This window comes from Marmota monax, unplaced genomic scaffold (genome assembly GCF_021218885.2).
Source record: "Marmota monax isolate L192 unplaced genomic scaffold, Marmota_monax_Labrador192_F-V1.1 WCK01_AAM20220418_F8-fsc00054, whole genome shotgun sequence".
Taxonomy (NCBI): domain Eukaryota; kingdom Metazoa; phylum Chordata; class Mammalia; order Rodentia; family Sciuridae; genus Marmota; species Marmota monax.
This window is the reverse complement of record NW_026692145.1, coordinates 1,468,502-1,488,450: the sequence shown is the minus strand read 5'-3', so window position 1 is coordinate 1,488,450 and position 19,949 is coordinate 1,468,502. Positions and strand designations below refer to the sequence as shown.

Here is a 19,949-nt window from a genome sequence, read left to right as displayed (position 1 = left end):
AGGCAAATATTCGACCACCTCAAACTTGCAGTCCTCCTGCCTCAGCCTCCTGAGTAGTTAGAATTACAGGAGTGTGCCACCTCATCCAACATTCATAAATCCTTTTTAGTAGAGAATCTTTGAAGAAAATAAATAATAGCTGCCTCTCTAAAAGCCCTAATATACAGTGTGGACAGTGAAAATCATTCACCTCTTAACTTTTTTGTCATTTCTACTTTTGTTGGATATACCACATACCTGGTTAATGTGCTTCAGTTTGTCAATGATTTGACTAACCACCGGTTCAGGGCCCTTCATTTTCAGCTCATGGAGGTTGAACTGATTTTTCATCCCATTCCTTGCCGCCTTTTGGCTGTATCTGTAAAGATAAAGGTCGAGAGAAAAGGTTTGTCAAAGAAGTCCCAACCAAAGGGAAAGCTGACTATATTTGGCACCAACAGTGAAGCTGGCTGTAAGTTCTCTTTAGCCTTTTAGGCCATGGAATAACTCCATGGTGCAAAAGTAAACCACTCCAGAGAGAGTTCTTTTAAAGTGGAGAAATTTGTTTCACAAACAATATTAGTTCAACCTTTTTTCAAAGTTTTGGGGATACAATAATGAACAAGATAGACAAAGACTCTGCCATTATTGTGTTCTCAATATTGTGGGGCATCTAGAAGGGCCAGTGGCAGAGTGGAGTAAGAGAGAGGTTCAAGGTCTTGGCTAGTGGGAGGTTCAAGGTCTTGGCTAGTGAAGTACACCAAAAGGACATTAACCCCATGTTTCCCACTCATTTGAAGAAGAAAGGTTGCCTGATGCTTTTCACCTCTTCTTCTTCTTCCTCCTATCACTTCATGTAGACCTCAGAAGAGCGGTTTCCACTCAAGAAACTTTCTCAGGCCATTTGCAGCATACCTGGTGCCTGTCAGTTTCCCTCTATATCCTCTCCACAAGTAGATCAGGGGAAACTTTACATGTACTCTTGCAGGAAAATCATAGGCTTCACCTTAGAATGGAAGATTTAAGGTTATCTTTGGATCCCTTCATCAGCAATGAGAAGGGGGAATATTTACAACCCTGGGCAATTCTACCTTTCGTCAATGTGGGGCTTTGCCAGTTTCAATTGGAATAGTAATTTACAACCAAGGGTGTTTCCTTTTCCTGAACTCATAGTTCTAGATCTCTGTATATTGTTATTCGCCATTTTGCAAAATAAAGCAAATAAAAAATTTTAAAAAACACAAGAAACACATTTCATTTCCTTCTTTCTCTTTCATCATGTTCAAATACAAGAACATTACCAAAGAGGAAAAAGGATTGTGAACTCTTTTTTGCTTTCTCACAATCCTAACAATGGGAATGCTTTCTTGAAGAAATAAAAAGATTCACAGATCATTTGCTCTCTCTTTATATACCTTTTTATTCCCCAGTCACCATAGGATAGTCGGGCTTAAGGGTAAGTTCATATTTTTAATTATAAAAGTGATAATGCTTGTTGTAAGCCATTCAAACAATACAGAAATAAAAGCATAAAATAAAAGTTTCCCCATAATTCTGTCTTTCCAAAGAGAACCGTGGTAAACAGTTTGAGATAGTTTATATATGCATAGATATACTATATATCTAGTATATATTTGTAAGCATTTTCACATGCATATATTATAGTTTTAACCAAAATTAGACTTATGCTATTCATACTGATTTGTATCATTTTATCAGTAATATATACACACACACACACACACACACCTTGGTTATATTTCCATGCCAGAACATACACAAACTGCCTTGTTCTTGTTCTTCTACATGGCTATATCATAATCTAATGGATAAATTATCAACATTTAAGTTATGGCTGATATTTTGTTAATATAAGCAATGCTGCAGAGAATAACTCTACTTACTGGGTTTTCCACACTTGTATTCCTTTTTACAGAGCATAAATTCCTGAAACTGAGTCTATTTATTTATTTTTAACTGACTTTTTATTGGTGCATTTGAATCAGTTTAAATTTCAAATCTCAAGTTATAAAATGAAATGAATTAACACCAGTATATTTTCACACAGCATTTTACAAAGCAATTTGTGTCAAGCAGCTCATTTGAGCTTCTCAACCACACTGTGAGGTGGATAGGGCATTATCTCTTTATTACTGAAAATTTCACAGCTTCAGAAGATATTGATCTGATTCTGCTAGATGTTCCCTTCCATGATATAATGTTTCTGCCAATATTAAGGACATGGTTTGAAAAACATGCTTGGTAGCAGAGGATGTTAGGAAATCTAGTTCTGATTTTTCATAATTTACAGTCATCCTCTGAAAAAGAAAATATGTTAGAATACAAAGCTGAAGAGAATATCTGCGTTCTTCTGAGATGGCACCCTAACATATTTAGTAGATTTTTAAAAACATTTCCACAGGATGCTTTCCATTTGATTTCCACGCCTCCCCCACCTGAACATTGATTTGGTTAGTCCTTAAATACTGAGCTTCTTACATGGACTTTGGTGCAAGTCTAAATTGGGACAGGGATTTTGGTCTTTTCTGGGTTTCAGGAGTTGGATTCTATTTTTTCATGATATTTCCATTTATTTATTTTTCCATTTTTATTATAGCATTATAATTATATATAGTATTTGAGTTTATCTTGAAAAAATAATACATGCAAGGAATTTGATTTCAATCCCCATTACCCCTTTTTTCCCCTTTCCTGCCCCCGCCCCCTATTCTCTCTCCTCTCCTCTATTGATCTTCCTTTTCCTCTGTTTAGGAGTTGGATTCTTGACCATCTTGATGTGAGTGAGAGGACTCCAGTACTGCAGCTTCACATATTGCTTGAGGAGCACGTAGGCACTGGAAGACTCACTTCATAAATGTCCCTGATGGCTGCAGCCTATACCATGTTTTTTAAAAACTTAAATTTTTTTTTCTTGGTGCACTACAATTATACATAATAGTGGGGTCCATTATGGCATATTTGTACATGCATATAATTTCATCAACCTCATTTCCCAATACCTTCCCTTTCCCTCCCCACCTTCCTCCCCATGATCAGCTTGCTCTACTCTACTGATCTCTCTTCTAGTATTATTTTAATTACCACTTTATGATTACATATATAAACAGAATTCATTGTGGTATATTTGCACATGGTCATAGCATAATTTGTCTACCAATTTCTGAATGAAATACTTCTTAAAGGCTTTGTCCTTGGGTACACATAGAGAGTAATTCCTCCAGTGAATAGATTGTAGATGGCTGTGGGATGCAACCATTGTTCCTTCTTCTTGTTGTTTTTATTTATTTATTTATTTATTTATTTTTGTACCTTGGAAGCTTGAACCCCAGGAAAAGGGTTGGGGCCCTCTTACACAGCACGAGATCCATATTCCCACACCAGAAGCACCCTTAGCAGAAGGTTGTCACTTTAATCAAAATTTCCAGATTATTCGGCGTTTCTGCTGAAATCTAGGGTGGAAAGGCATTCCTAGAGTTTATTTATTGGTGGGACAAAGTACCTACTGGTGGAAGAAAATTATACGTATCCAAGCAATCATCACATCATGATGCCCTATGCCTTAACCCCTTGTCCCATATTTCACTTCTTTAACTTCAAAAGTTAATTGAGGGGAGGGGTATGATTCATTGTAGGGCACTTGCCTAGCCTGCTGAGATCCTGGGTTCAATCCCCAGCACTACAAACAAACTAATGAATGCACAGACCATCAGCTATCACATAGCAATTGCCTTTGAGGACTGTTTTTAAAGAAACATTCCTTATCTAGTGGGAATAAGCTCGCTGCTAGCCTCCACTTTTATGTTTATATGATGGTGTTAAAATATGGCCCATCTCCTGATGATACCACATCCATCTTCTTTCTTTACTCCTACTGAGGCCTGAGGCACAGACCCTATTCACAGATAAAGAGGCACAGCTCCTTATAAATCTTCTGAAATTAACTCCAGGAATGTGTCCCTACAGACATTTCCCTGGACTTGTTCATATCAAAGTTTGATGGCCACTTTTATGCCCACTCCCTCCAAAACAAATATCTTTCTGAAGTTTATTATTCTCATTGGAATAGTGTGAAAACATCTGCCAACTTAGTGATTTTTACCCATACTTCCTTTTCCACAACAATTATGAATATTAAATTAGTCTCACAGTTGATCCCTTGTGGCCCCACTGGAGTATTTTCTGCCATTCAAAAATCATTCCTTTAGCTCTACATTTTAAAAAGTCTTATCTTCAAGCCATTGATAAGGACTAAATACTGCTCCCCAATTCCACGATGACTCAATTTTTAAAAACCAGCATTGGGTTTAAAACTTTGCCAATTTTTTGAAAGTTGAAATAGCATCCACTGTATCTATGTGCTATTTAAATCCTCAAAGGACTGCAGTAAATTAAGCATGGTTTCTGGTTACAGAAGTGTTGGGAAGAACTGGCCCATAGCTTAGCTTAAAACTTGCCTTTATTGCATTGATTTCACAAAGCAACAAACAATTTTACTGGTCCAATTGATGCCTATAGTTGCTAAAACTTCCAGTATTACTTTCAACTAATATCCTTCCCTTAGGTATCTAAATACCTCTCCCCCAACTCCCAGTATCCTTTTCTGTTTCTCATTTATCCTCAGCCAAAGACAATATTCAATCAAAATTTAAAAGAATTGCGTATTTTAATGGAATATGATACAGACCTAAAAAGAACAAAGTAGATCTATATGTGTTGATCTAGAACCAAGTCCAAGATATATCGTAATAGATAACACAGTGGTTAAGAACATACAGTGTGATTCCATTTGTGGTAAAAATGGGTCTGTGTATACATTACAATGGTTCCTCCTTATCTGTGGTTTCATTTTATGCAATTTCAGTAACACACAATTAACTGTGGTTTGAAAATATTAAATGGAAAATTACAGAAATAAACAATTCACAAGTTTTAAATTGTATGCCATACTAAGTCATGTGATAAAGTCTTAAAACAATCAGATTCCATCCTACCCAGGATGTGAATCATCCCTTTGTCCAGCATGTCCATGCTGTAAATGCTACCTGCCCTCTAGTTACTTGGTAGCCATCCTGGTTACCAGATCAACTGCCCAATATTGTGAGAGTCAGAGACCACATTCATGTAACTTTATTACACTATATTGTTATGTGTTCTGTTTTTATCACTGTTATTATGTATCTCTTATTGTGCCTAATGAATAAATTAAACTTTATCATAGGTATGTATGCACAGGAGAACATAGGACAGTTATCCTTTGGCATTCAAGCAGGATTGGTTCCAGGATGCTCCCACCCATGGATATCAAGATCTGTGGAAGCTCAACTTCCTTATATAAAGTGACATAACATTTGCTAATAATCTACACATATCTTTCCATATACTTTGAATCACCTAGTAATACCTAATATATTGTAAATACTATGATTATAGTCACTCTACTATATTGTTTAGGGAATAATGACAACAAAAGAAATCTGAACCTGTTGAATACAAATGAAAAAAAATTCTCCTAATATATATTTTTTCTTTTCTTTCCTTTGTGGTCCTAGGGACCAAACCCAGGGCCTTATGCATGCTAAACATGAACTATACTTCTGAGCCACATCACCATCCTTTTTGTAATATTTTCCATCCATAGTTGGTTGAATCCTTGGATTTGGAGGGTCAACTTTTATACAGGATTCAATACCATTAGTAGATTCAGGCATCTACTGTGGGTCTTGGAACATATCCTCTATGGATAAGGGGACCAATGTATTCTTATATACTCTCTAAATGTCCAAATATGTACAGAAAATTTTTAGATAAATATGTAAGAAAATGGGAATAGCAGTTAAGAGAGAATAGGGAGATGATGCTTTTATAATTTTTACCACAAACATTTTATTTTTATGTTGCTGGGATCAAACCCGGGCCCTTGAACATGTTAGGAAAGTGCTTTACCACTGAGCTACTTCTCCATCCCCCTGCCATGAATATTTTCAACCTTTATAATTAATTGACTTTTAATGAGTGAAATATTACATAATAATTAATATAAATTTCCCAGCATCCTTGTGATATGATTGACATAAACTGAATATATTTACCATTTACAATGTAATGTTTTGATATATGTACACATTATGAAATGATTACCATGAATCATCTAATTTATCTATTACCTCCCATAGTTATCTCTTTTTGTGGTAAGAACATTTAAGATCTATCCTCTTATTGAATTTCAAGTAGACAACACAGTATTGTTAACTAAAGATATCAGGCAGTTCAGTTTTTAAAGGCAAAAGAAAAAAAAAAAAACAAAGCCAAACTAAGAAATACAGATAGCTCATATGGTTACCGAATAGATTCTATTAAGTTAAACAGAGCCCATGTTTGTTACTCTTGAGTGAGGTAACCCCTATCAGTGAGGATGTGAATAAGAACGCCTACTATGGGCTGGAAGTATAGCTCAGTGGTAAAGCACTTGCCGAATATGTGCAAGGTCCCAGGTTCTATTCTCAGCATTGCAAAACAAAACAAACAAAAAGAATGTACACTATTAGTTGCACCATCTCTCAAAACAGAGGCAAGGGCTCAGGATATAGCTCAGGTAGAGTGCTTGCTTGGCATGTGCAGGTTCCATCCCCAGCATTGCAAAAGAATGGGAAAAAAAGAAGGCAAAAAAAGGCATTCAAGTTCTCACTCTCTTTCCTTTGTAGACAGCTGAAGTCCTCTCCAGATGGATATTGAAGGCCTCCCAGCACCACCCTGATTCATTCTGACCCCACTGCCCTTGCATCTAAACATATGCTGGGCTCTTTCTCGAATTGATAATGTCCCTTTGAAGTACCACTCAAAGCATCTCATGGTTCTTCTCTTAACTATTGGTTATTGAGTGCTTTCTCACAGAACACTGTGAACACTCAATAACCAATAACCTCAATGAATTGAGTGTGAACACTCAATAACCAAGTGTTTCTCACAGAACACTTTTTCTGCAGAAGCACTGCAGAAAAAGAAAACACATTACGTCAAAAATTTTCCTAGCAAGCATATTATCAGCTTTTATATGTGCAGATGAAGAAAGTAAGGCACAGAGAAGTTAAGACACTTGCATTAGGTACACAGGTAATCCATCATTGAGTTGCAGTCTGAACCTTGAGAGTTCAAGTCCAGTTGCCTGTCTTCTTAACCACTATGAGGGTATTGCTTCCTTGGAGATAACTGAGGCTGACTAAATGTTTGACATTTCTTCACCACACTGCTCCACTGCATGTGACAATGCAGGAGCTACTTATAATTGTCTACAAGGCTCCCAACAGTGCTTACAGAACAGCGGTCTTGGCCTGCTCAGCAGGTTTCTTGGCTTGCCCTTTAAAAGCTCCTGGGGAAGACCTTGTACATGGAGTTAGTTCTTCTCTCATACAGAGATCTGACACTATCATTATTCACGGAAATCTTTGTGTTATTGGGAGATAAGGTGTTGAAGTTAGAGAAAAATAATCTTCCACCACTGCTACCACCGTCACGCCACTGACAAACACCAAAGGTGTTTTGAGGATTTCAAATCTCTAAGGACAGTAGGAAGAAGAAGGTAGGAGAACACTGTACATAATGCCTCCCTGCCTCCATCAGCTCAGCTGTGGCAAAGTAAGCTAAGTGATATGGCCTCAGGGAATTTCATGTACCCTGTGTGAGCTTCAAGCCAAGGGGAACTTGGATGTCTCTGTAGTTTCAAGTTAATTAATTCATTCAGCATTTCATTTCCATGTGCTCCTTCCATGCCACTGATGTACAGGGTTCATGACAGTCTTTGAATGAGGATGAGCTATGGTAGCCACAGTTCTTCTCATCCACAGACTGCCTAGAGGGTGTCAGGAATGGGAATGCTCATTAGCCATGGGGGATTTTAATGATGGGTTATCTGCTCAGTAATACTCATCTGTAATTTAATTAATTGTCCTCCTCTCTGCATACTGCCTCTTTCCTGAAGCTCTGACATGCTTCTGGCAATGAATCCTGGACAGGGGAGGAGAAATAATACATTGACAGAAGTGCCGACCTCCAAAATCTAATGTTTTCTTAAGTGGAAATGTTATGTGTGGTATTAGAAGTGTCACCTTTAAGCATTGCATGGGTGGCTTCTTTTCCCATCCAGTTTTGATCTATTTAGCACAAAAAATGACTGCCACAATACTAAAACAAAACAAAACAAAAAAACACAAACCTTATTTGTGCAGTGAAGAGGGGAACATGCTTCCCCCTTTCAGGCAGATTGGTTAGGGACTGGGGGAAGAGGGAGGGGGAGAAACCTGTGCAAAAGCCATAAAGAGAAAAAGAACCTAATTAAAACAGGACATCTGGGCATGCTTGTCTTGGGACAGTTGAAGCAAAGAGAGCACTTGTAGAAGAGGAATAGAGTCAAACAAGCGTAAAATGGGCGATCCTTTCTTCCTATTTCTGTGCTGGTTGTGGCAGCCAGGGTGTAGTGGAAGGAAATCAACAGATTCAAATGTAGAACGTTTGAAATGGAATTGCCCTTAGAGATCAGCTGGTCCAATCCATCTGCTGCATAGAAGAAGAAACTGAGACCCAGAAAAGGACTTTTCTAACAGTATCACAAATTCACATTTAAAAGAAATCCCTTTCTTTTACTGCTCTGCAAATGCACCTTGCTGATTTTTAATACTGCTAGTAGATTGAGAACAGGGAAGCTGCTTGAAAATTCACTTTCCTTTTTCCCCAAAGCATTGGAATTGCGGAAAGTTTGAGAATGAGTCTCAGAAGTGCTAGCTCCCTACCCAAAAATATTTGATTTCACAAAAGTCGAAACTGCTCTTTGGTTATAGACGTCTAAACACAAGTTACAGATCTCACATTCTCAGATCGCCATCTTATGGAAAAGCTGCAGCATTGCAGGTACTCCCCGACTCAACCAATGATTTGTCAGACTGTTTTCTTGAAAAATACTCCAGCCACAATGAGCCCTGTGGAAAAATGGGATAATCTAAAGAACACAAATAGCTTTAAAAACAAACTAGAACACAGGATACAAAAAAAATCTTATTAAGAGGCTCTAAGAAGTATTTCTCATTTCTGAGATGCAGTCTTAATTTACATAAATGCGCAGAAAAATAAAGCAAAGATGAAAATAGCTGAGATTTGTAAATGAGATTAATAAGGGCAGTAACAATTTGATTCTTATTTATTTATGCACATATTTAACAAAAATGTTTTTCATAATTGTAAGTGTGGCCTTTCAAAATTACAAATAGATTTTGGTAAAGAAAAAGCAAATACTAGGGAAAACATCAGAGGATGCAAACCCATTTATATATCATTTAATGGACATTAGCAATATAAGAGAATATCTGCATTGGAATCCATTTTTAGCTTAGCTGCCAACCTCTCTGTGAGGAGGGGTTAAAATGTTGGTCTTGGAATATAATCAAGAAGTCACTTAAAGTCAGAGAAGCAAAGAAGAGTTTTCAGCTGGTGAGGAAAGAGCGAGAAGTTGATATCATCCACCACAGAGAGAAGAGTCACTGGCTATGAGGGACAGTCCCCAGCAGAGAGGGAAGGTAGAAAATGCCAGAGATGGGTCCGCCAGTATGTTAGACTGAAGAAGCCAATTCTCCAGAGTAGCCTGGAGAAAAGGAGAGAAAAAAAGGAAATAAAAACAGTGCAAGTGATTCTTGGGAGAACTCCAAGATAGGTAGAGCTGAGTGTGTAGACAAGTTGGTGAGAACTGATACTAGGCCAGGGCAGGCAAGCTGGCACAGTGCTCTCTGATGGGTGTCTCTGAGGCACACATACAAATGGGGAAAGGACTCCTGACAGTGTTTAACTGTTAACAAAAACAGAAATAAAAATATACAATCAAAGCTCATTAATTGGAGGGGGAGTAACAGAGCAAGGAATATAGTAGAGCTTTCTTATTCAAGCACCACAAATGCATTCACCAAGTTTTCTAGTCCCACCAAGTTAAACCAAAAGCAATTTTTTTTTGTTTATTTGCTTTCTTTTTTGGTATTGAACCCAGGGGCACTTTACCACTAGACTACATCCCCACCCCTTTTTATTTTGAGATAGCGTGTTGCTAAGGTCCTGAGGCTGGCCTCAAACTTGCATTCCTTCTGTCTCAGACTCCCAAGTCATTGGGATTACAGGTGTCCACCACTGCACCTGGATCATACCTGATTTTAAGTTAGTTTTGGACATCACTTCTAGTGAGATGTGAATGAGCTGTAACTCCCCTGGAATACAATAATCAAGAACAAGGGAACAAGGAACCAGTCGCATACCTCAATAACACACGAGGGCATAGTATGAAAGTAACTGATATTCAAAATAATGATCAATAATTTTTAAGAAGTTAAATTCAATTTGGTACGCATAGTTTACTAGGGCCACATGTAAATATATTTTTCAAAAGACCAAGTTATGATGAATGGGCTTTGAGTCAGAAATACAGATTCAAAAACTGGTTCCATCATATCCTGCATGACTTGTAACAAGGAATTAAACCTTTTTGAACTTGAGTTTCCTCATTTGTAAACTGGGAATAATGCCATTTGCACTGTTTTTATAATTACTGGATATAATGAATGTTAGTAAGTTGAGATAACATAGGCAACATGCTGAAAATAGTGCCCAGCACACAGAAAGTTCTATGTTATGGGTATTATTAGTGTTATTATGTGAAAGTACTGAACACAGTGCCTGACATGCAGTAGGTGTTCAATGAATGTCATTTGAAAAGAACTTCCAGAGGCAGGATAAATGAACTTTGCTATGAGTAATTAGAAGAAGCTTTGTATCCCCTTATCTTAGGATAAGATAAGTTGCTGAAGCTGGTCTTGAACTTGTGATCCTCATGCCTCAGTCTCCTGAGCTGCTGGGATTATAGGTGTGCATATAATCTGAAAGAATTTAAGAAACCAGAGTCCACTTGTCTTCAGTATGGTTCTAGGTAAAGTATGAGTGAAGGCAGGGGTGAGGATGGTGTAGGACCAGAGGAAATGAGCATAATAAAAGCATTGAGCTTTCTCTGATATTACACTTGAGCACTGATGTGTGAGTGGCTGGTGCTGAACATTCAGGCCTTGCTGAAAGGGACTCTTCAGCAGAGATGCCCTCACAAATCTTACAGGGGACAAGGCATCTGAAGGTGAACTCACTGGCCAGGACTTCAAGTGATTCAATATTAATTTTAGTCCACAGAACAAATCATTCACCTGTGGCTCAGGGAAGCCCACCAGTTTTCCCAAGTGTACAACTTGGGGTGTCAGATGGTCTCCTCCACTCCCCTTCCTCCTAAAGTGCATATTTGTCCTCTCTATGGTATAAAATATTCTGCTTCCACTTTGTATAACTGTCATTAGTGATGAATGAGATGGCTCTTGAAAACACCTACATGTTCTTTCAAATCTGTCTTCAGAATACTGGTTTGTTGGTCTCAGGTCCCTACAGTGTCCATAAGAAACATCCATTCTTTAATGTGATGATCTTCAAAATAAAGAATACCCTTAATCCTTCATTGAATAAAGACCAATTTTGGAGCAAGGAAAGTCAGAAATGGGGAAAATTGTGACTTGTAGATTCCCACTTTTTATTGTGGAGCTGGGGATCAAACCTGGGCATCATGCATTCTAAGTAAACATTTTACCACTGAACATCCCCAAGCCTAGATTTTTCTCCTGTGTTGGATTTCAAGTATATGTAGTAGCACAAAGTGAAGGTCCCTCAATGTCACTGAAATACTTTAAAAGAAAGCTAAACATGCCCTTGCTGTTAGCCCCTCTTGTCTGTCACTTGGGGGCCTCAAAATATTCCACCTGCAGGATTAGGCCTACCTAAATCCTGAGCCAGTGATGACAAAGATAGGAGGTATTAGCTTAGTTGATTCACCCAAGTAGCCCCAGGTCCTAGAATTAGCCTTGCTCCTGAAAGCCATTATATAATGTTTTCAGAGTGAACCCCTAACCATCAATGGTGGTACACGCCTGCAATAACAGTGGCTTGGGAGGCTGAGGCAGGAGGATGGCAAGTTGGAGGCTAAGCTCAGCAACTTAGCAAGACCCTATCTCAAAATAAATAATAAAAAGGTCTGAGGATGTGGATAAGTGGCAAAGTACCCCTGGGTTCAATCTCTAGTACCAGAAAAAAAAATAAAAAAGCAAGCCACAGATGTTCACACACACTTACTCTTACCTAGTATCATTTTGTGTTTCCCTGAGCTGTATGGCCTGAATTCTGTTCTGGTTTCCTTAATTGTCTTTATCTCTGTGCCTACTGCCTTACCTGGTACTGGGCACATAGTGGGCACTCAAAATATGTCTATTAAACTGACCTGAGATAGAGGATCTTCCCCCAAAGTTCAACTTATGTGGTAGAGACTAACCTACTTCTGCTTGGCCTTTGTCAGTCTATTCCCCCTGGGACTGTAGCCATTGACTGAGGACCTGCCTTACACTGAACTTTTAGCCAGGCAACATTGTTATTCTATCCCACACACCAGATCACCTTCCTTTTAGAAACCAATGGCTACCTGGAGAATATCAGAGCTCCTTCCCTATACCTTAATGAATCTAATTTTTGAAGTGGTGGGACACACCCTATTTGGGCCAAAGCCAGCAAGGTTCCCATAGTCCACATCCTACTCCTTCTAGCCTCAGTCTCATCCCCATGGACCAATCACCTGACTCCAACACTGAGCTCACCTAAGATACACACCTGCTAGCAACAACAATTTGCATTACAAAGTCCTCAAAAATATGAACTTGGCCCACTTTTGTTGCCACATTGATGAAATCTGACTGTTGTGAAACACATCTGACATACCTATTACATTTGCTATAGGTCAAGGCAACAAACCTGAGAGGATTTCAAATGTAGTAGTGAGGCTTCTAGTTACAACTTTTTCTTAGGTTAGAAAAAGGATTTGCTGTCTTCATCAGTAACAGAATCAGCAAAGAGCAAATGCTATATTCAACACTTACCTAATAAGCATTTACAGACCTCTGTGCTCAGCCACAGAATCCAAGTAGCTAGGGTCCCTGAATTTTCCTGTTCTGACCCACTTAGTCTACTTTGGATTTCATGGAATCTGGTCTTCAGAAAGTGAAACATTCAACAGGTGACTGTGTTGGACTCCCACTGCAAATCTCTGATGGAGAATGGGCAGCTCAACTATAGTTTGAGTTTTTCTTATCCAAAATGCTTGACACCAGAAGTGTTTTGGATTTTGAAATTTTTTCCTGGTTATGACACATTTACTTGTATATATAATGAGATATCCTGAGGATGGGACCATGTCTAAACACAGAATCCATTTGATCCATATATATATTATACAGATAGCCTAAAGGTAGCTTTATACAATATTTACAGGGCACTTGCATTTAAAAATCTTAGCTATTTCTTATTTGTTCTTTTTAGATATATATGACAGTAGAGTGTATTCTGACATATTATACATACATGGAGTATAACATTCTAATTAGGCTCCCATTCTTGTGGTTGGACATGATGTCGAGTTTCATTGGTCGTATATTCATATATGTACATAGGAAATTTCTGTCAGATTCATTTCAGTGTCATTCCTATCCCTATTCCCCCTCCCTTCCTTTCATTCCCCTTTGTCTAATCCAATGAACTTCTATTCTTCCCTCTTGTGCATCTGCAGTTTGATTGTGACCCATCACATGAAGTCAGGTATATAATTTTCCACTAGGAGTGTCATGCTGACACTCAAAAAGTTTCCATTTTGGAGCACTCTGCATTTTGGCCAGGTCAGGAATGTTCAACCTGTACTTCATAACCCATCAACAGACACCATTGTGCTTCACAACATCCAGAGTACTGGGTGCAGGGGCTGGTGTGGCTAATGGGATGGAAAAGGGGCTAGCAAGAATAAGGGAACTCAGTAGAAAGTTGCCACCTGCAGAAACTGGAACTGCTACTTCTGTTGCCTCTTCTTAAAATTAATTCCAGAGCCCCAGAATCAAGGCTGCCTCCAGAGCCCTGAAGTAGCACAAGGAAACATATTCAGCAAGTCTTTGCCTAGTGGAAGAGATGGCAGTGGTGTGCATGGACACATATAAGGAGAAAACCAATAGCAGAATAGTTCTGCCCCTCAGCAGGCCTAAGCTTGGAACTGCTACTGTCTAGTTACCAGCAATAAAATAAAGGTAAAGAACAACAAAGGTAGGAAGAGGTGAAGCCAAGTATAAACTCCCCCACTCCAACTGCCTCAGTAGCTGCAGGTGCCCTCAGCTACTCCGCTCATTGCACCTGCTCTGCTTCTGGAACAAGTGTCCCATTGTATGAGGTTGTACAGACGGAGGTGCTGAGCAAACAAGAAATGACTTGACTGGTCATAAAGTAGATGGGATTCCAGGAAAACTTTACGAAACCAAATAAAAGTGATTGTAAAGCACTTGGTAAAATATAAACTGCTACATAAATACTTAATAAAAGCTCACAGTAATGCACACAAGGACAACTAGGTCAAAAATTACCCAAGCTTTCTAGCCTGGAGGATCTTGGAAGGAATGAAAATTATCTTCCTCCCTATGGTTTTCTCAGCCACTTTGTATTCCCCAGCTTTTACCTGCCCTTCAGCCCTTGGCACTTCTCTAGATGGATCTCTCTCACCACTGATATATCTCTGTAGTTAGAGGGCTTCTAATTTTCATTCTGAGAAAGTCTGTCAAATATTATTTGGAGCAACAGACATTGAATTCCATTTCTTATGCTCAGGAGCCCCATTGGAGCTATGTAGTGTTCTAGGGGAGACATTTTCTTTAAGGTTTAATTACATGATCTCACCCAAACTCTTCCATATCAGAAAGCAAGAACAACTCTGACAACCTCTCAAACAGCCAACCTATCTGCTCCGTTGTAGCCCTAACATACCTTGAAGAGAAAAATGAAGAGTTCACTGGTATCTTGATGAGAGTGATTATAACCTGGGGCTCCTTTTGAATCATGTTCACTTTGGTCTATTTGGGAAACCATCAGGGGAAGAACTGGAAATTCAAAGTCATTAAGGTGACTTTATGGCATTCCTTCCCCTTTCAGACTACCTCCCACACAAGTATCTTCACCATTAAATCTTTATAGCCTGATAGAGATGGAAAGAGCCTTGGAGGTCATTTTGTCAAATTCCTTCATTTTATAAATAAAAGAGGAGGCTGGAGGGCAGTCACTTGCCCAAGGTCAGGCAAAAAGTTCATATTAGAGCTAGGATCCAAATTGGACCCTTAACCTAGGGCTGAAGTGGTCACTTCTGCATGTACTCCAAAGCTCCATAGGGAATACAGAGGCTTTGTTGTAAAAGGCACATTTGTAGAGGAGGCTGGGTAGAGGACTAGCCTCAGAGGCAAGTAAAGGTTATCTTCTAGCAAGGGACTGAAGTAACTCTAAGGCAAAGGGGGACTTCTCCCAGGGGATACCACCTTATACTCTTGAGAGGACATGGGAGCAAAGCAGCATGGTGGGAGAGATGGGAAATGTACTGCTACCCTTATGGGTCTAGACTTGGAAGGCATCAAGGAAAAGACAGCATTTAATAGCACAGGCTAAAGAAAAGTTGGACAGAACACTATTCTGGGTTTTCTGGACAATCAATTAAAGCAAACTTAGGCCAGGATTAAGAATAGGAATAAGAAAGTATTCCTAAACCTTGAAGGGGAGAAGCAAGGCACTAGATAGGCAGGGCACTGTAATAAAGAGACTAACTGGGTTTGAATCCTGTCGGTCTTACTAGTGCTGTGAACTCTGGTAATTTACTTAATCTCATTACTTAAATCAGGAAAGTTGGAATAACATTAATGTCCACCTCAAAAGCTGTTGTGAGAGTTAAACTTTGTTAATACACACCAAGTGCCCAGCACAGTACCTGACACATGATAAGAACAAAAGAAGGGTTAGTCATTATTACCATTGACAGCTCTACTGATTCAGTCTTGCTTTCTGAAGTCTCACTGCACCCTTAGACAGGATTTGGGGGATAGGTAAAGGGCAGAGAGTGGTGCTCAGAACGCTTCAGGGAGGAAAAGGTAAGAGTGAAGGCAGCTAAATGAACACAATCAGTGAGCTGCAGTTCCCCCAGCTTTCCTCCAAACTTCCAATGCAAAACCCTCACAATTGCATCTTCTTTCCATAATTAGTAACTGCTAGAGTCATCAGTGCCAAAGAGTGACCAACTGTCCCTGACTTGCTTAGAACTGAGGGATTTCCTGGGGCTTGGGAATTTCTGTCCCAGACAAACTGGAACAGGTTAATCACTGTAGGGGCCAGGAGGTATTTGCTGTTATAAATTATTATTTGTTATAACCAGGGTACAGGGCACTTTGCTAGATGCTATCCACTGGGGTTTGGAAAGGCTGGGTTATCAAGAAGGCATGCATAGGGATTTTTTTGTTCTCTATAGATATACAAGATAGTAGAGTGTATTTTGACATATCTTACATGTATGGAGTATAATTTCCCATTCTTTTTTAAATTTTTTTTTAGTTGTTGAAAGACTTTTATTTTATTTATTTATTTTTATGTGGTGCTGAGGATCAAGCCCAGTGCCTCATACGTGCTGGTCATACATTCATATATTAACATAGGATATTTATGTCCAATTTATTCCACTCTTTCCTATTTCCATCCCCTCCCCTCCCTTCATTCCCTTTTGTCTAATCCAATGAACTTCTATTCTTTCCTCCATCCTCACTAATTGTGAATTAGCATCTGCATATCAGAGAGAACATATGGCCTTTGGTTTTGGGGGATTAGCTTATTTCACTTACATGCATAGGGATCTTAATATGGTTTTCTTCATGTCCATGATTGAAAAAGAAAAACAGTTTCTTAAACAGATAGACTTCACCAGGGGACCATTAGCCAAGCTGAGGATGATGATCTTTAGCAGGATAGTCACAGAGCAATAGTCTCAGTATCAATGATTCTCATTTGTTTGCTTCAATTTTCTGATACATGCTGTCTTTCTCCAAGTTCAATTCCCAGCACTGTTATTATGTGTGTTTGAATGTAATAAAAGTGCACTTATTTTAAAATGGTCCGTCACTCCTACTTTTCATTAATTTAAACGGATGCTACCAATCTCTCAAAGTATTTCCTTATCCAGAGCCAACTGGTTTATTCAACACCATGGGCTGATTCATTTAAAAATAGAATTTGTGGGGCTAAATAGATTTACTTATTTAAAAAAATAAGTTTTTTTTTTCTGAGAGATGCAGAGAGAGCCACTCAGGAGGCTGCTAAAAAGTCTGTGTTTATATTCAAAGAGAATCTAATAACTCTGTGTTCATTATCCAACATACGCTTCCATTTATTCAGAGTAGAACTTTCCCTACATCTGATCTACTCTTCTACTTCAAAATCTAGTAAATGGAGGGTGCTTTATAATTTTTGAAGTGATTTCATATGAATTTTCTTTCAGGAGGTTCACAACAAACCCTTAAGGCAGACAGAGGAGTATTTTTGCCATTTCTCTGAAGGAGAATACAAAACGTTGCAAGTTCAAGCAAGCTGTCCAAGGCACACAGTTTTACCATAAGTATTACTCACAAGTCTGGGTTGGTTCACCTGTTGAATTTGGTAGACATGAATGGAGAGTCTACTCTATGCCAGTTACAACTAAGAAATGTGGAACATTAGAGACAGACACGTAAAATAGATCAATTCAGGATAACTGGGATATGTTCAGGGGAAACCTAAGTGCTGGGAGGCTAGGACCCAAGACAGGAGGGATTCAGGGTCATCAGAAGAGATGACATTGAGTTAAGGATAAGTAGGGGCAAGTCAACCAATGTTTTTCCTAGCCCCTTCTAGGATGGCTTAGTCCTCCTTAATTGTATTAGGAAATGAGCTTGAAAATATGTGTCCTTGCAGAGTACAAGGACATGTACATGTCTATCTAATCCCAAACTGCTGTATCCCTACCTCAAGTGGTAGTATATTATTCTGGTTTCTATTGAATAAGGATTCATCCCAGCTCTGGGCAAATAAAGGGCTCAAAACAAGGAAGAGTACATTTGAGTGATTTTTAAGCTCCACCTCAGCATGTGGATCATGAAGATATAAGGAGGCAAAAAGTAGGAAGCTCCTGTGACACTTGATCTACAAAGAAAAATACACTTTCCTTCACATGGAAATAAAACTGCATTATAAAGGCAACAAACCCAAGGATCAAAGTTATACTCATGTAAAAAAATAAAATTCATTGGCTTGAAAAATTGGGCAATCATGATTGATTTTAATGATCTTTCTTTTTTTTTCCACAAAAGTTCACCCAAGGATGTCAGAAAGGACCTTAGAGTATTAAGTAACTAGAGTCAACCTGCAACAAGATTTGTTCTAGTTTCTAATGTAATTTAAGAAGATTACCTGGGTTAATCACTACAAAGAAGTTCTAGGAAGAATGGTTTAAAATGCCTTTGCCATGAAACAAGATATTGAAGGTGAGAAGGCCAGTTCAGTGCATCCCCTTACAAGGAAATACCTCTTCTTTGATCACTTGTGGACCCGAATACACACAATTTGCACCAACCAGGACTATGGCTAGGGATGTTGACATTTTTTTTGTAGAAAGGAGAGGAGATAAGATAAAAATGAGAGGAGATGGGTAAGGTTGTCAAGAAATGTGTCATCAGCAGGACACAGTGGCACACACCTGTAATCCCAGAGGCTTTGGAGGCGGAAGCAGGAGGATTGTAAGTTCAAAGCCAGTCTCAGAATTTAGTAAGGCCCTAAGCAACTTAGTGAGATCCTGTCTCAAAATAAAACATAAAAAGGCAGGGGAGGTGGTTCAGTGGTAATGTGCCCTTGGGTTCAATCCCCCAGTAGTAAAAAAAAAAGAAAAAGAAAAAAGAAATGTGTTATTAAACCAAAGGAAGCTAAAGGCCTAGTTCTATCAATCTTCCAGGAAAACTTTTCTTTTCTTTTGCAGTGTTGGGGATCAAACCTTGGGTCTTGTGCATGCTACACAATACTCTACCACTGAATAACACCCCTCACTTTAATAGGTTTCTTGAATAACAGCATGAATGGCAATACTATTTACCATTTTTAAAAGGTCTACCATGTTCCAGGCACTAATACCCTGCATTTCACAGTCTCTCTGAATTCTCTTAACATTTTGTTAAGGCAGAAATCATTAATGCCATTTTACAGATGGACAAACCAGAGGTCAGAAGAGTAAGAGCTAATATGGAATAGAGCAGCAATTCCAACCCAGGTTTGCTGACTCCAAAGTTGTGTGCTTAAACACTCTGGTATGCTGCCTTATGGTTACAACATAACTTTAAAATTTGCCTCTTTGTGAGTGTGTGTGTGTGTGTGTGTATTTAGTCCAACTATTTGGCTATATTCCTATTAGTAAAAATCATCAGAGAAACCCAGAGAAATCAAAATAACCCAATATTTTGCACTAGTTTAAGTATAGGAGGAAAAGGGCAAAACCCAGAAAAGCTGAATTTCAAAGGAGCCACCAAAATCCTGGGGCAATAATGGGGACCAGCAACAGTAAAAAAGTGATAATAACATCATTCTTGTAGCCTTCAGAGGAGAAAAATCACCATAACTCCATAATCACAATTACAATCATCACAACAGCCAGTCAGGGTCTAAGAGCCAGGCCACTGGCATGAGGCTCCTAAGAAAGAGGCTTGCCTAAAATGCCTCACCTTGTCCTTCACATGCCCCAAAAGTCCATTTTCTTTGATGCTCAGTGAATGACTATCAGAAAAATATAACCTTTCTGAATCAGAGTAATTGGAAAACTGTTTCAGGGGTGTAACTGTTTGTGGAGTTCAGAGGTATTCTAATGAAGTGACACTGATATCACGAAATGAAACTGATCATATGCCTTATCAGGAAGAGGTCAGGAGACTTATCACAACCAGCAGTCCTGTTCTAATCAGTCCTCCATCTAGCTTACATGCTCTCTG

At 38.8% G+C, this 19,949-nt stretch overlaps 1 protein-coding gene across 1 annotated transcript in view; it reads right to left on the bottom strand.

Moving 5' to 3' along the window:
* Gpc3 (glypican 3) overlaps nucleotides 1-19,949 on the bottom strand; it is a 406,893-nt gene that overhangs the window by 100,940 nt on the left and 286,004 nt on the right. Inside the window, exon 6 of the mRNA XM_046469318.2 lies at nucleotides 238-358. Coding sequence (XP_046325274.1) covers nucleotides 238-358 — 121 coding nt within the window. The remainder of the gene's footprint in view (nucleotides 1-237; nucleotides 359-19,949) is intronic.